A 15,831-nucleotide genomic window follows, 5' to 3' on the forward strand; every position below is an offset into this window, starting at 1 on the left:
TGTACTGTGTACGGATACGAGTACCTTTGTACCTTACAAAAAGCCGGCCTGCCGCGCCGACCGCGACAACCTCTTCGGTTGGGCTTCCCTCGAAATTTCCGCAACGGACCGTAACGCCATTCCGCAATCGCGTCGACGGCGACAAACTAGCACCGCCCAGACTACCTACGCAGCACACGCCCACAAGCCACGACTCGCTAGAACGCCCAGGACCAGCGCAGGAACAGCGCGACACAGCGCGATTCAGCGCGACACAATGTCTGACCCGGCTCCCGCAGAAACTCCCGCAGAGGCGCCCGTAGACGCACCCTCACCCACACAAGCGCCCACAACAGCGCCCACAACAGCTCCCACAGAGGCCGAACCTCAACCCCATCGAGATGAAGTCGAGCTGGTGCGTTCCAAATTCCAGCTGCGCTCCCGCCCCGTCGAACAAAAATTGCACGATGCACCGGTGGTGTTAGGATGCTGGTTCAGAGATTACAGGGCGTCGTGCCAAGGGTTTTACTAACCATTAAATAGGGGCCAGGGGAGGATCACGACGACGACGACTATGATGGCTACGAGTCAGGCGATGGTGTATGTAAGCCTCTACGACGTTTTCTCACCACCGACTGACATCTGCTAGTCATCCGCTTCCAGCCTTGTCTCGCTCCAGTCCATGATCTTTGCGTACCACGAGGAAAATGGGCGAACCTACCATGCGATGAGCGCCGGGAAATACTTCATGCCCAACGACGCAGTACGTGCCACCCGATCTTGCCCCGGGCCCACACTGATTAATCCGCGTCATTCTAGTCTGAAGTAGAACGTCTCGGTACGTTCTTTATCAGAAGCACGAGGAATTAGCGGCAACTAACCGCCGCAGACTTGCAACACCATATTTTTCGATTGACGTTTGACGACGAGATCTGCCTGTGCCCCAAAAAGGATGGCGCAAAGCGAGTCCTTGACCTTGGGACAGGGACGGGGATTTGGTGCATCGACTATGGTAAGAAATGACTACCCCATGCCGTTCCGGTGCACGCTAACCCGAGGTCAGCGGACGAGCATCCCGAGGCAGAGGTACTTTCATGACATCCTCTCGAGTCTCACCGAACCGGTCGTTAACTTCTCGCGCTTAGGTGATTGGGGTAGATCTCAGTCCAGTCCAACCAGAATTGTACGCGAGCTCAACCCCGCCTCCCTTGATTTTCGCAGCCTCACTGACATTCATCCAGTGTTCCCCCAAATTGCTCATTTGAGGTACAGTCCGCTCTCCTCCAACGCGGAGAACGACAACTAACCCTGCCAGATCGACGATCTAGAAAAGTACTGGACCTGGACGAAACCATTCGACTTCATTTTTAGCCGCTTTATGACTGGGAGCTTTGCCGATAATGCCGCCATCGTGAGGAAGGTGTATGACCAACTCGAGCCCGGCGGATATTTTGAGGCACAGGATATGGCCCTCCCCATCGGTTGCGACGACGGTACCTTTACAGAGAAGTCGGATCTCTGGACCTGGATGACCTGGCTAATGAAGTCCATGGAAACGATGGGTCGCCCCCTCTCGGCAGCCCAGAAATGGAAGCCGCTGATGGAGGAGGCCGGGTTCGAAGATGTCGTCGAATATGTTTACAAATGGCCGACCAACAGTTGGCCACGCGACCCCAAGTATAAACGACTAGGTGCGTGGGCTCTCCATGACATGGACCCCGTTCTAGAGTCGGCCATCTTGGCGCCGATTACTCGAGCCCTTGGCTGGAGTCAGGAGGAGGCGATCGTACTTGCGGCGAACGCGAGGAAGGTTTTGCGGGATACAAAAGTCCATGCCTATTGGCCGATGTCAGTGCCCCCTGAGGTCAAATAGTTGGGGGCCAAATTCGCTAACGAAGCACAGATATGTTGTCTATGGTCGAAAACCGGCGGCAAAACACGCACCAACAGAACCCGGAGGTGCATGAACAAGAAAACTGCGGACTGCCACATACGAGAGCCTCGGCGCGCGGTAGTGAGCTAGCTACAAATCCTTGTGAAATACGAATACCCATTTATGATTCAGTCGTACTCCATCCAGTCATCGTCTGGTCCTTCACCCCCGCCAAGGACCAGTACTTGGAGGTGAACACCATCTTCTCGCGTTGTGCCTCGACCACCCCGAAGACAGACTCAACATGCTTGTTTCTAGCAATAGGAATGGTTGTCTAATTGGCCTAGAAACACCGCGGACGACGGCGCCCGCGCAGGAAGGTTCTGGATTAACGGGAAACACTGTGATTCGCAGATATAAATGGAGGCCCCCGGTGATCATGTATTTTCAGATTGACAAGTATGGCCGCAACCAGGATGTCTCTCAAACTCTCAAACTTCAATGAGTTTTTCATTGTAGGTATTCCAGAACCTATCATCCCCGAAGGGAAGCCTCGACTGGCCACATAAACCCATACCTTTACGCTTGAATGGTTGTCCAACCCAAAGAAAATGGCCCATCCCCAGCATGGAACGACCACCGTGAGCCACAAGGTTTAATGCTAACGCTAGTCCGTTCCGTGCGCTCTCCCACCCTCCGCAGCGTCGCGGCTTCTGTACCTCTCTTGGTTCAGGTCGAATTATCCACCTCAGTAAGAAGAGCACGGCCCCCGTGAGGGCCCTCATGCCGTCTTGCTTTAGCTCTCTGGACGAGGTTGCGCAAGTCCCATTCATGCCACTGCTCTTGAGCCATATACACCCATTCCTGACGCTCGGCGATCCAGCTCCGGCCGGGCAGGAAGACCTCCAGCATGTAGTACAGCTCTCGGCTGTAAGGGTAATCGACTGTGTGAGGGCCTTCTTGGCTCAAAAACGAGTCGGCGCCCGCGCGCATCTCCGCATCCGACATGCGATAATGAGGGCGCCGGTCAGATGTGTTGCGGCTGTGCCGGCGGATGGATCGCATCGTTGAATCAAGATGCGCTTCCAAGATCCGCGCGTATTGTAGTGGACTGGATAAAGATGCGAGAACGATGCGGCGGTTCCGGGCTAGGAGATCCTGGTTCCAGGGCGGAGAGGTCCCGCGAGGTACCGTCGGGATCGGGACGCCGTTATCCAGGTGGTCTTGCCAGTGCGCAAAGTCCACGGCAGCACAGAGAGCCGTCCAGCGGACCATGCAGGTCACACACGTGCAGTGAAGGGTGTTGTCCGAAAGGGGAATATTTTGTAGGACGCTCCGGGGCGATACAACGACGTCGGAGCGGTCCGGGCTTTGAAGCAAGAGCCGAACCTCCGGATCCACCTCATTTATCGGAACCGGTGGGATCAGGCATCGTTCGAGAATTGGATACCGCAACTGGACAATCCGCCCTACGATGTCGGATTCGTTGGCGAGGAGGAATGCACGGAGCGAGCGGTTGACCCCTGACAAAGCCAAGATATCGCTCGGGCGGAGCAAGTACAAGATTCCCGTGAACAGCTCGAGAGGAAGGTCAAGAAATTCGCGATGCTCATTTTGCGTACTTGATATCGCGGCTTGCGCCCTCTTCTCTCGCCTTCTCCTCTGTCGTTCCGTCCGTTTCGATCTCAAAGCCAGCGGTTGGGTCAGGTCCTCTACAGGTTCTAAGTCTGAATCGCCTTCTCCCACGATGGTTTCCCTTTTGGTCGGCATTTTGTGTTTTGATTGAGCTTGAGCCAAGGATCCACAGAGTCGAGCGCTGCAGCTTGGCATGATTGTATGTACCATCACGTGACCGTGTATTTAGTTTCTCCCATTGCCACAATGTATAGTTAACACTATATCTAACTGTAATATAACCGGATACATGTTCCTGAGGTGAAATTGTCAAAGATCATAGCTAAAATTTGGGAATCTAAACCTGCTTTACGTCGTACACCTGCCGTTAAGCCCAACCAACGTCTGGGAGGTTAATTGCGTCGGTACGCAAGCTTTCTGTTGTGAACTTCAGTATTAAGAGACCGCTTCAAATGGCTGGATGAAAATTCGGGGTCCTCTCTACAGAATTTACTCGATAATTATTAGCACTAAGTCCACGTTCCCTACGTGGATCCTCTTGACCTGGACAATGGTTCACTCGAAGCGTATTCACAACCCTAGTGGGGCGTAGCTGTCTGTCTGGCTGTCCGTTTCACCCTTGTCCACCCGTGATGACAGGATTCTATGAAACCTCAAACTCCCCTAACCTACGTGAAGCACAATGGGCCAATGAGACAAAAGCCAACCGATCCACGCTGCGCCACGCTCCTTCGTCTCCCCAGCGTCATGATTTGCCCATGCGTGTGACCTATCACGGCAGTGCTGACGGGCGAGTGAAAGTAGACGAGACCATCGATAAGACCAATTCCGTGACAAGGATCTTATTTGAGGCGGTCGGGAGGATGAGGGGAAGCCTCTTAAGCTTGAATCCTGCAGCCCGAGGAAGGGACGGAGCAGGTCTTTTCTTTTACTGCAACGAGTTGAGTGTCTGGGCACCGGTCGATGATATGCTGGCCGCGCCGGTTCCCGTGGCTGGTTGTCAAACGCTGAGTTCATCCGTTGATTCTGTTGCGGGAGACGATCACGGAGTATTATGCATGGTGGTTTGACCGCGTGGAGTCACGCTGGAGGAGGCGATATTCGGGCCGTTAGAGGTAGGTAAAACCTTGATGTAGATAATTAAGGAATCTTGTATAAGGTTAGAATGCTTGGCCCGTTATTCTGTGTTACTCGAGAAGCCGAACATCACCAGCATCCTCCGTCCTCAGTAATTCGCCTCCGAGCTGGCACTCGGTATATTCTGATTTATTCCGGTCTATAATACCTCCCAGTCCACTTACACGATTCATTGCAACACTCCCTCACAATGTCCGGCTGCAAGTACTACCCCCCGGAGGACTTGGACGAGCTCGAGGAACTGGCCGAGGCCGCCACCGGCCCGCAGCAAGAGGCTGCGCTCCAAATCATCGCCGCACACTTCCATGATGCGCATCTAGCCTATGGAGTTATGGGGGGCTTGAACTTCTGCGTGCGTGGCTCCGGTCGAGCAACCCAGGATGTGGATGTGGCTGTTAGCAAGAATAGGAGCTTGGAAGCAACACTCGGGCTCCTGTCGGGTGACAACCGGTAAGCGGCTGGAAACCCTGGACTATTACGAATGCTTCTACCCCAAAGTAATCAACCTAGCTGACGGATTTGGTAATGAAATAGCATCACTCGTCCCAAGAGCAAGACGGCCTGGGTCAGCGGCGTAGCGCGTATTTTTGTCCTCGTCGGGCGCCAGCAGGTACAGATTGACCTCAAATGGCAGCGCGCGGAGGGTCACGGTATGCCAGAAGACCTAATGGCTGCTACCGAACTCATCGAAATCGGTGGGCGCACCAAAATGCCCGTCCGTTTCTTCTCGGTTGGGCCGCTCGTAAAGGCCAAATTCCGGTCGTACGGGCGAGACTTTGACGGCGATTACACCGACTTGCGGTTTGTGTGCACCGACAAGCGCTACAGAAACGCCGTCCGGGAAATGGCCGATGCGATCCCGCGAGCTCAACGGATGGAACTTCTCGAGGAAGTTGAGGAGCATAATCCCAAAAGCGTCGCAACCGTTGCGTACGCATTGAAGCTCGACGACACGCCTGCTCCAGAGCCAGCTCGCCCAGCTGCTCAAACTGACAACAACAGGCAGAACCCGAACGGCGAGGGTTCCGGGACCCGGGGGAATGCTGCGAGTGGCCGAGCTGGCCCGAGGATCAGAAACCCCTCCTCCATCAGCTTCGCCCCAACGACCGCGGGCGCGTCGACATCGACCCCAAGGGCGACGACAAACACAACAACGACGACGACAACCAGGAGCAACAACACCGAGGCTAGTGGAAGCGGCGTAAGGCGGGAAAGAGCACCGCCCAACCCACCCTCCAACGCCCCAAAGTCGGAAGGGACTGCGGATAAGCCCAGGTCTCTAACCTCGAAACTTCGCACCTTGACCTTTTCCGACACACCCCAAGGTCCCTCCCCGCAATCGCCGACAACCAAAAACGCGGCGCCGCGGAAGCCAGCGAGACGAATTGCCACGGCGTCGAGTTCCAACCAACAACGTGACCGACCTCCCCCTGTCCCTCCAGTCGTCAACCTGCGTGGTGGGAAGAAACGGGAAGAGGACTAGAACAGAAGCTGGGATGTATGGAATATCGGCTGGACCGGATTGCTTGGGAGATGATAGGAGTGGGATGGTTCTTTGATGGGTGATCGTGAGGTGTATATGGACTGATCAGGCTTGTACATATCAGTATCTCAATAAATTCCGTACAAATTCTACCATGGCTCGGCCAAGACTGCACACATACGTACTCTAGAACCAAACATGATAGATCGTATATGCCGAGTTGTTTTGCAGTCTCCCAGCGCTTGTTTGTCCTTGGCCTCAAGGTTTATGTTATTAGGTACTTTGCATTCGGAAAAGATCTTAGTGGAACGGGAAAGACATGATAGCTCCGGTATCTTCACTTTATCGTCAAACCTAGGTATTCTTGTAAGCGTCACTCGTGGGTATCTACCAGTATGGTTTCCGGAGTAGCTCAGCACTGTTCCATCTACTTGACCTATTCATCAAGGACGATAAGTTGGGGGAAAAGTCAAACTGTGATCAACTAAAAAACACAATAGGAGAGCAAAAAATAAACTGACGTGATGTTTCAACACGCAGCAGTCCTTCGCCTGGGCTGGAACAGAGTTTCAGGGGTTGGGCGGGCCACGTTTCGCGTGCTGAGAGAGGCAAAGATCCACTGCAAGCACCATCCAAGTGGGGCGGTCGCCCGTTGCAAACTGTTGCTCACCCACCTTTTCAACATTGGCGAACCGGTTTCCGACAGCGCCCTGCAGGGCAATCTGCATCAGCTTCAGCGGGGATAACGACCCACACAAGCCACACTTCCGTCCCATCGCGACTTGGAATGGCCATGGCTAACGAGCTTGGACGACCTGCGACGCCGTTTTCCATGCCACCCATGCCGCGCACGCCCTCGTCGCAACCCGGATAAGATGTCGGCCTACGGCAGAAACTGGCCGTTCTGCTTCGTGCCCGGAAGGATACGCCGCACCATGGCCCTCGACCGACGCCTCGGGCGAGTAATCGCCATCGCCGCGGTCTTCACAGCCTTGATGCTACTGCTGCGACCGGCCCGACCACACTTCGGCTTCGACTCGAACGGGCGCGACCACGCAGACGGCAACACCCCTTCAGGCTCCGACCGGCCACAGGTCCGCTTCAAAGCTAGCGGCTTCGACTGGACCACCGTGGCCCAGCGGTACCCCGTCTCACTGACACACACGCTGCCCACGGGCTCTCCAAAGCAGCTGCCCCCCGTGCAACATGCCTTCACGGGTTATATCCACGATACCACGACCCACGCACGACAGCAAGCTGTGCGAGCGGCATTTGTCAAGAGCTGGAAGAGCTACAAGAAGGAGGCATGGCTGCGGGATGAGTTAGCCCCTGTGAGTGGTGGAGGGAAGACTACATTTGGTGGCTGGGCGGCGACTCTCGTGGATGCCCTCGACACACTCTGGATAATGGAACTCAAAGACGAATTCTACGAGGCTGCCGCTGCCGCTGCCCAGCTGGACTGGGCCCATACGTCCGACACTGCGGCGAATATGTTTGAGACCACCATTCGCCATCTTGCCGGCTTGCTGAGCGCCTACGATCTCAGCCATGAGCCTGCGCTCCTTGAAAAGGCGACCGAGCTAGGCAACATGCTGTACATGGGCTTTGACACGCCCAACCGCATGCCGGGATTCTGGTTCAACTTCCAGGACGCCCGAGACGGCCGCCAAGTCGCGGGCACGAACGACCCTTCAGCCAGCCCGTGCTCGCTCTCGCTCGAGTTCACCCGTCTGTCCCTGCTCACGGGCGACCCCAAGTTCTATGACGCCATTGCCCGGATTACCGATTTCCTTGAACGCACGCAGAGCGAATCCCAGCTGCCGGGCATCTGGCCGAAACTGATCAATTTCCGTGAACAGAGCGTCGACCGCGAGGGCGGCTTCACCCTCGGCGCGCTTGCTGACTCGCTGTACGAATACCTGCCGAAGATGACGGCGTTGTTGGGTGGACAGCTACCGGGCTACGAGAAAATGTACCGTGCGGCCATGAAGACAGCCAAACAGCACATGCTCTTTCGGCCCATGGTCCCCGATAATGATGCCGAGGGCCAGGGCGTTTTGTTCGCTGGTGACGCGGTTGTCCACGAGAATGGTATCGATCATATTGCCGAGGGTCAACACTTGTCATGCTTTGCAGGCGGCATGTTTGGGCTCGGAGGCAAATTGTACGATATCCCAGACTACGTCGACCTCGGCGAGCGGCTTGCGCGCGGTTGTTCGTGGGCCTACAGTGTCTTCCCCACCGGCCTGATGCCTGAGATTTTCACCATGATCGAATGTGAATCCATTGATGGACCATGCCCCTGGAATGAGAAGCGGTGGAAGAAAGAAGGCAACACCAAACTCCCCAAGGGCTTCAAGACAGCCCGTGACACGCGTTACATTCTCCGCCCGGAAGCTATCGAGAGCATCTTCCTGATGTATCGCATGACCGGGAAGGAGGAATACCGCGACTTTGCCTGGCGCATGTTCCAGGCCATTATGAAAGCCACCGAGACCCCTCTGGCCAACTCGGCGATTGCCGACGTCACGACACATGGAGCACCGGCGAAGTCTGATTCCATGGAGGTAAGCCAAGCTCCCTCCTCCATTCTACTTCTTCCCAGTGTCACAGTGATATGAACCCCTGCTCACTCCCCTCTTGCAGAGCTTCTGGCTCGCCGAAACGCTCAAATACTTTTACCTCATCTTCTCGCCACCGGATCTCATCAGCCTCGATGACTACGTCCTAAACACCGAGGCCCACCCCTTGCGACGAGCTAAGCCTGCCTAAACCTGCCGCAGTTTGATGTAATCTTGTAAACCCAACAGACACCGGGCCTTTTGGCACAAAAGTCATGACACGAGGGGCGAGGCCCCGCTCATGAATCACTTGAAATGTATATAAACTGCTTATACCCATGATTAGCAGCCTTTTTGAAGGGTTGTGCGAGGATGGGGAGAAAAATTACCAGAACGGAGGGAGATACTTTTTTTAGCGGCAGGTATGCCAGCACGGCGCCTGAAACTTGAATCACAGTTGGAGTTTCTCCCTATCCACCTACCTTCGGTACCTTATTCTGTCGGTCCAAGTCCCCCTATTGCCCACCTGGTTTACTTTGGGGCCCGACCCTTCCGGTCGAACATAGAACAGCCACAATTAACAAATGGAGTGTCGTCGATTGTCCAGCCACCACCCATCGCAACATCACATAGACCTCATAGAACACTAGTAAAAGCTTGTTTAGCCATAAGATTGGTATTTGTCTCCGGCTAAAGGAGAAATAAAGTAGTAGTCGTCTCAGCAACTAATATGCCACCCTACGGTCAAACTCCAAGCCAAGTGCAGCCAGACTCAAGCCCCAGCACAAACTCCAGTTCACAAAAGAAAAGCTGGAAGAATAAAAGCAAGCCACCGCGCCATCTTGACACCCCAACGTGAACTCCGGGCATCCCAAGTCACACCCAAACAAACACCACGCCACCCAGTTCATAATTTTGTTTGTCACCGCCAGAGTCACGCCAGCCAAACATGTAATTACATAAAAATTGACAAACGCGCAGCCCCAAACATGCCTTTTCCACGCCTTGATACGAGAAGGAAAGAAAGTGAGAAGAAGAAGGAAATTAAAGAAATAACAGAGTTCGAGAAAAGAGCAGTAGAAAAGAACCCGGCCAGCCAAGCTACTACTTTGCCGAAAACAGCCTCCGCCGGACGTTCTACGCCCCGCCGCGGTTCCGCAAACTGCTCACTCGTCCCAGGCCGAGCCACTTCCTCTTACCACCACCACCACCGCCGCTGCTGGTGCTGCTGTTCGCAAGCGAAGCACCCCCCATTTCAGGGTTCTCAATCCCCGGAGGCAAGACGCTGCCGTTACTTCCACCCCATGATCGGCGGGATGTCGATTTCTTCGCGGGGGGTGTGGCCACAGGAGCACCACCACTGCCGTTGTTCACACCCGTGCTCGGCACCTCGGTGCTGAGTCCATAATGCGTGCCGGCGCCGTTCTCCAGGGCAACACCACCATCTAAATCTTCCTCCTCTGTCGCCCCAGTGCCCCGATGTCCGTACCCGGGCGAGTCCTCCATAACACCGCCAGCTTTGCTCCTCAAAATCGGTGGCGGTGTTGCACCGGTCCGCTCTTCATCGCCCACCGAACCGCGCCGCACCCACGACGGCATGCCGATGCTCATGGATGTCGAACCAGAGCCGTTCCTCGCGGCCTGTCCCTGCGGCGGGGGAGGTCGGAAAGCCGTTTCCGTCGGCGGGGCACTAGCAGGGGGAGCAGGGAGATCACCAGCCGAGGCGGGCCCGCCTGAGCCTGAAATCGAGCGACGGAAAAAACTGTTGAGGCCGCGGGAGCGGGGCCGAGAAGACTGCGCCGGGGGCGGATAGTGCCGCTGCTGTTTGCCAGGAAGAGGCTGAGACGATGGGGAGTCCTGCGAGTTGTGCTGCCGAGGGGGCATCGGGGCCGCAGGAGGGGGGGCCTGGAGCTGCTTTGGCGGGACGGTCATGGCTCGGTCTTGTTTCAGGCCAAGCTCGGTCGAATGATGGCGAGGCGCGGGCGACGAACGGGCATCGGTGCTGTTACTCCGCGACCTACTGCTGCGTCCTGCCGTGGCGGGTGTGTTGCTGCCATTCGTATACGGTGTGTATGGCGAGCTGGATGGGCCAGCACGCGACGACGACGACGGCTGCGAGATGCCTTCCGTTCCAGGCGAGACATCTGCAGCGGCCACACCAGTCCGGGCGAATAAGCTGGAGCGCCGGTTGGGCGGGGGAACCGGTGGAGCGACCGTTCCGCGTACCGGGGTCATCCTTCCACCATTGGGAACTCCCGAACGAGGAAGTGGGGGGGTATAGATCTCAACGGTCTCCGTGTCCGCCGGGATGGACGCTGTTGTCGGGGAATACCCTTTGTAACCCTTCCCTGCAAGGGCTCCAAACATGGCATCCGCAGCCCAGCCAGCCTTGGAGGACGGTGGGAAAGAAAAGAGATCGGGCGAGAGACGCTCGTCAACAGGGTCTGTATCCGCTTGGGATGCCGAGCTCATGGGATCCAAGCCGTCCGTATCCTCTGGCTTCATGCTTTCGCGGAGCCAGGTATCCACGCTTGACGTTGTCGATACCCTTCGATGATGGGCCCGGAACTTTAAGCCATCTCCACCCGGCGTACTGTCGTCGCGAACGCGCCCACCAACCAGAGCCAAAGTGGGATGCAGAGTGGGCGTATCGGTCTGGCCAGCGCGGGAAGGCGGCTTGGGCTCGTGTTGACCCGAGGCCCTTGACGTGTTGGTTCCAGTCAAAGACAAAAAGCTGCGGCCGTTCTCGGCGTACTGACGATCCCTTGGTGGGCTGTCGTTCTGAGGCAGCGTGCTGGTGGACAATGTGTCGGGCGTTGGCGGCAATGTCTGGGGGCTACTGAACTGCACTTGCGTGAGGACCTTCTCAAGTGCCTCTCGTTTCTCCTTTTTCGACTTCGGCCTGTTGTGGGAAGACTGCGGACGAACGGACGGCGAATGCTGTTTCGCTCCAGTGGGTGTTCCCGATGAAGCTCTCATGGGCGTTGGCGTTGAACCCAGTCTCTCCACTCGCTGGAGCGGAGAAGACACCGGTTCGAGCATCCCAACAATGCTGTGGTACGGGCCACTCGCGGTTCGTGAACTATTGGCGCGCTGTTGGTTGGATGGTGTGGATGTTCTCACTTTCGTCGGCGAATCAATCGGGGCCGGGGTTCTGGATGAATCGCCTTCCCAAGGCCAAGGGCTGTAACCTCTCGGTGGCGAGGAAACGTCCACGGTATGAGTCCGGCCATATACGCTGACGAAGGAGCTCTCGCTGAGGTCACTCAGCGCGGGGCTAGCTAGCCTGGGGTCGACACGGGTGGTCTCTGGCGTGTCTTCGGCGAGTCGTGGCAGGTGCAACGCGCTCTCACCTGCAATGGCACCCAAGTAGACTTCTCTCAGGTTATCAGCGTTCTCGCTGCGCTCCGAAACGAAACTCGGCATCCGGACGGGTGTCTTGGCGTCACCGGGGTCCAATCGCATCTGCTTCGGAGTCGGGGTATTGACGGGCGAAGCGATCCGGGGGTATGCGGTGTCATCTGTTTCCACTTGCTGCACCATCTTCCGCTCTAGCAGGAGCTGCTCAACCCTCTTCTCTAACGTGACAATCATGTCGATGGCCTCCTCGACGGCCTTGTCCCGTTTCTCGAGCTCATGTACCAGGGAATCGTTCAATTGGTCCCTTTCTTTGAGCTCACGCTCCAAAGTTTCCATCCTCTCCTCGAGGGCGGCCTGCTTCTCCCGTCGGTGGTAAAGCTCCAGCTTCAGGTCGAAGTTCTGCTTGTGCAATGTAGACAGGGTCTGTTCCATCTCCTTGACGCCCAGACCCTTCTTTGCCTCGCCGGAACTCGGACGGTAGCTGTTGCTCGGGGACGGGCTTCGCACATGTCGTGAGCCAGCCGAGGAAGATAGCTTGTCAGCGCTCGATTGGGAGGACATTCTATCGCTCTCGATCTTCCGTGATCGCTGGAGTCGCTCGAGGAGGAGGGGAGATATTGCGGAGGCTGGTGACGATGATGGGTCATGTTCTGTGTTGATTCGGTGAGGTTTGTTGGATGCGCTGCTGCTCCTCAGCTGAGGAGGCCCGTAGCTCTCCATTTTGTGAGTCCCGGACTCCCAGGATGTGGTCTGCGGGGAGAATATAGGAGATTGGTCGGACAAAGGCTGGTCGTGCAAAGTCGGAAAATGTGATGAGGGCTCCGACCCAGAGAATTGGAAAAGGAAAAGGGTCGGGAAAAAAATGATGGTGAATATTTAGGGTCTGACCGCTCTCTGCAATGGAAGGGAGGGCCAAAAAGTCGTTACGAATAGAGGCTGGCATCCCGTCGCGTGGTTTGGTTTGAGTTTAGGGCGTGCCCGGCATGAGGTGGGAAGCAGGAGCCAAAGTGCTTGCAGGAACATCCAGGAACTCCTGCTGAGCTTCAGTGGAACAGTGGGCCTGTGCACCCGATCAGGCTAGTGCCCGCGGGAGGCAGCAGGAAGTGTGAGTGGGGCAGCATCTTCGCTGGGTCCAGCCTCTGCAGCAAGGTACAAGACCAGAACAACCACCAGAACCACATAACCTTAACAGTGGGGGATTCTAGAACCAAGTTGAGTCTTTTCCATGGAATGCAAACTACCTCCTACTCTTGTGAAGTGCCATATTGGGTGGTCTTTACCATTTTTTAAAAAAAATCTAAGCTTTGACCTCTTATCGACTTCGACCGTAATGGTTTCTTTCCTTCTTCCGACTGCACCCCCAAATCCAATTCTTCTCTGCTTTTTTTGTCATCCCAGCCTCTCACAAGGCCGCGCCTCACAAGGAATGGAGTGACTGCCAATCAACAGCCCCGTCACCCGCACCCATCGTCCCGGGATTGGCTTGGATGCAACCAAGCTCACCCAACATTTCAGGGACCATCAACCGTGGAGCATGCAAAAACAAGGGGTATTCAACACACTTGTTTGCCTTTTTGGTTCCAACCCGAGTGAGTCTCCCGCCAGGCGGAAATCTTCACCTCACATTCTCAACAGCAAAAGGCGATCCATAAAGACAAAGGAGTGGGCATTCCAAACAGTTCCTAAAGTACGTTATAAAGGCAGATTTCGGCAATTCTGTCTGCGCCGTTTTTACCCCGCAGGTGGTCCATTCACTGACCCCTTGGCCTTTTGTCAATTGCTGACAATCCCACCATTTCCTGAAAGGGACGCAACACGCCGGGACGCTGGGACCATGGAACATCGAGTTGGCCCACTGGGTCGTTGCGGCTTCTTTTGCAGCGTTCTCTCAATCTGGCAGAATTGGAACTCGTACAAGCATGCTTTGTCTCTGGAACTCTCACGCTAGTGCATCTGGTTGGCAAATACTGGCCCTGAGCTCCTGAGCTCACCGCGCCATGCAGGCAAACCACACGGGACTCCACATCATGAGGCGGTCAAGCTAACCAGCCAGTCGGCGTTGCAGCTTGTCAATAGAAAAAGCGTGAGAGTGAAACGAGGGACGGAGGGAGAGGAACAGAGGAACAGAGAAACGCCACGAAAGTAACGGGGAGCTCCAAACTCAACCGCGCTCGACGGTGATGTGCTTACTTTCTGCAACGCTTCCGATTCACTTTGACTACCACACAAGATCCCCAACCTGACTCCCCATCTTTTCCCTGACAACATTGCTCGTCAATTCCATCAAACGGTCGGCCAGTTCCTCGCTCTGTGATAAGGCCGTCCCTGGCTCCGGTATGGTCGGGGCGCAAATGTACTGGCCAGAACGGTCCGCCATGGTAATGGCGAAGACCGTGGGCACGGCGCCCTCAAATTGGTCCTTCTTGAACGGCTCCAAGCCGTAGGACATGGCGTACCCCCCGAGCGGGAACCTGCCTCTCCCAATCATCAATCAGCAGAAGAACAGCCAGCAACATTCACTACAAGGTGATGGGCATAGTACGTACGCCTCGAAGATATCCGCCCGGCTCTGCTTCGAGCTCACAAATCCCGGGTGTGTGGCATTCATCAACACCCTCGGCCATCCATTCCGCGTCACCTTCCGGTCGAACCACCGCGCGGACAAGATTCCGGCCAACTTGCTCCGCCCATACTGTCCATTAGCACCCATATCTGCGTTGATCTCATCCAAGCTCGCAAATCGTGTCCCTTTCGGTGCTGCGTTGTGTGCGTTGCTGGCTTGGTTGCTGATGCGCACTACGGTATCATACGCTTGTGCCGTCTGCTTCATGAGCGGGAGTAACTGGCTAGTCAGAATGGTGGGGCCGAAGTGGTTGACGGCCATGTGCCGGTCGACGCCATACGAGGTGAGCTGAGGTGTCATAATGCCGCGCCCAGCATTGTTCACGAGGATGTCGAGCCGGTCAGTATCCTGTCGGATGCTCTCCGCGACCGCCTTGACTCGTGGCCAGTCGGAGAGGTCACATTGTTTCCAGAACGTGCGGTCGGCTTTGTCGCGGCCGAGCTCCTGGGCAATGGCGTTTTTGGCGCCGTCGACAACTTCTTGAGAGACAGAAAGAATGTACAGTTTGGCGATGTTGTGTTTCAGCAACGTGTAAGTGACGCCAAACCCGATGCCCTCGCTCCCTCCGGTGACGAGCGCTACTTTCCCGGAAAGGTCCGGGCAGTCGTCCAGTTTAAACTGGTGTGAGCCAAGGGCCGTGGCTGGTCCACCGAGGTTCTCCGCTATGGTATTCTAGATGCGCCAGTTAGTTAATATCAACCGCGCTGCGAATTATGAGTTGGACAGTAATATACCTTGATACCTTGCATTGTCGTTTCCGAAGTAACCCCTAAAGACACACAACCTGTTGAGATTCCTCTCCTTGTGTTTAATTTATCTTCCTGTATAAACCTGCGGGGCGCCGTCCCGAGTGCCTGTGACGATGGCTTTGGGGAAAGATTAAGACAAGCCTTCAAATGTTGAACAGATAGCTGAGGGGGCATATTCGCCACAAATTAAGCAGTCTTCTCGTCTTGGTTGGTTGAACAACAATCCTTTGGGTAGTTTTGGGACTTACATGATTGATGTGGAATGTACATGGCCGGTCACATACAATTTAAGATGACGTCTGTATTTCCGGTTCACCATCACCTGCCCGAGTCAGGTCTGTATTACCATAATTACACTGCACCACAGGTTTACGTCTGAGTCGTAAATATTTTACCGAATTTTTAACACGGGGTAGTGTCTTCTATCAGGC

At 55.5% G+C, this 15,831-nt stretch overlaps 6 protein-coding genes across 6 annotated transcripts; 3 read left to right on the forward strand and 3 right to left on the reverse strand.

Annotated features, from left to right (window-relative positions):
• Positions 1 to 256: 256 nt before the first annotated feature.
• On the forward strand, positions 257 to 1,852 carry C8A04DRAFT_32557 (S-adenosyl-L-methionine-dependent methyltransferase; the record flags this gene model as incomplete). Its single annotated transcript, XM_062782136.1, has 9 exons — positions 257 to 394; positions 523 to 579; positions 629 to 742; positions 799 to 817; positions 869 to 991; positions 1,043 to 1,065; positions 1,125 to 1,162; positions 1,221 to 1,245; positions 1,295 to 1,852. The coding sequence occupies 9 exons, from the start codon at positions 257 to 259 to the stop codon at positions 1,850 to 1,852; spliced, it is 1,095 nt and encodes a 364-aa protein (XP_062633287.1).
• Positions 1,853 to 2,581: 729 nt separating this feature from the next.
• On the reverse strand, positions 2,582 to 3,622 carry C8A04DRAFT_32558 (uncharacterized protein; the record flags this gene model as incomplete). Its single annotated transcript, XM_062782137.1, has 1 exon — positions 2,582 to 3,622. The coding sequence occupies one exon, from the start codon at positions 3,620 to 3,622 to the stop codon at positions 2,582 to 2,584; it is 1,041 nt and encodes a 346-aa protein (XP_062633288.1).
• Positions 3,623 to 4,814: 1,192 nt separating this feature from the next.
• C8A04DRAFT_15421 (uncharacterized protein) lies at positions 4,815 to 5,603 on the forward strand (the record flags this gene model as incomplete). Its single annotated transcript, XM_062778484.1, has 3 exons — positions 4,815 to 5,074; positions 5,159 to 5,274; positions 5,398 to 5,603. Coding segments are annotated over 3 exons (582 nt in total), but the record flags the coding sequence as incomplete, so codon positions are not given.
• Positions 5,604 to 7,042: 1,439 nt separating this feature from the next.
• On the forward strand, positions 7,043 to 8,879 carry C8A04DRAFT_40321 (glycoside hydrolase; the record flags this gene model as incomplete). The annotated part of the gene is made up of 2 exons (XM_062784900.1): positions 7,043 to 8,674; positions 8,754 to 8,879. 2 exons carry the CDS (start codon positions 7,043 to 7,045, stop codon positions 8,877 to 8,879), a joined length of 1,758 nt encoding a protein of 585 aa, XP_062633290.1.
• A 926-nt stretch (positions 8,880 to 9,805) lies between these two features.
• On the reverse strand, positions 9,806 to 12,748 carry C8A04DRAFT_15429 (uncharacterized protein; the record flags this gene model as incomplete). The annotated part of the gene is made up of 1 exon (XM_062778487.1): positions 9,806 to 12,748. The coding sequence occupies one exon, from the start codon at positions 12,746 to 12,748 to the stop codon at positions 9,806 to 9,808; it is 2,943 nt and encodes a 980-aa protein (XP_062633291.1).
• Positions 12,749 to 14,246: 1,498 nt separating this feature from the next.
• On the reverse strand, positions 14,247 to 15,400 carry C8A04DRAFT_32562 (uncharacterized protein; the record flags this gene model as incomplete). The annotated part of the gene is made up of 3 exons (XM_062782138.1): positions 14,247 to 14,499; positions 14,575 to 15,323; positions 15,386 to 15,400. 3 exons carry the CDS (start codon positions 15,398 to 15,400, stop codon positions 14,247 to 14,249), a joined length of 1,017 nt encoding a protein of 338 aa, XP_062633292.1.
• Positions 15,401 to 15,831: the final 431 nt, after the last annotated feature.

This window comes from Dichotomopilus funicola (assembly GCF_033296635.1).
Source record: "Dichotomopilus funicola strain CBS 141.50 unplaced genomic scaffold C8A04scaffold_92, whole genome shotgun sequence".
Taxonomy (NCBI): Eukaryota; Fungi; Ascomycota; class Sordariomycetes; order Sordariales; family Chaetomiaceae; genus Dichotomopilus; species Dichotomopilus funicola.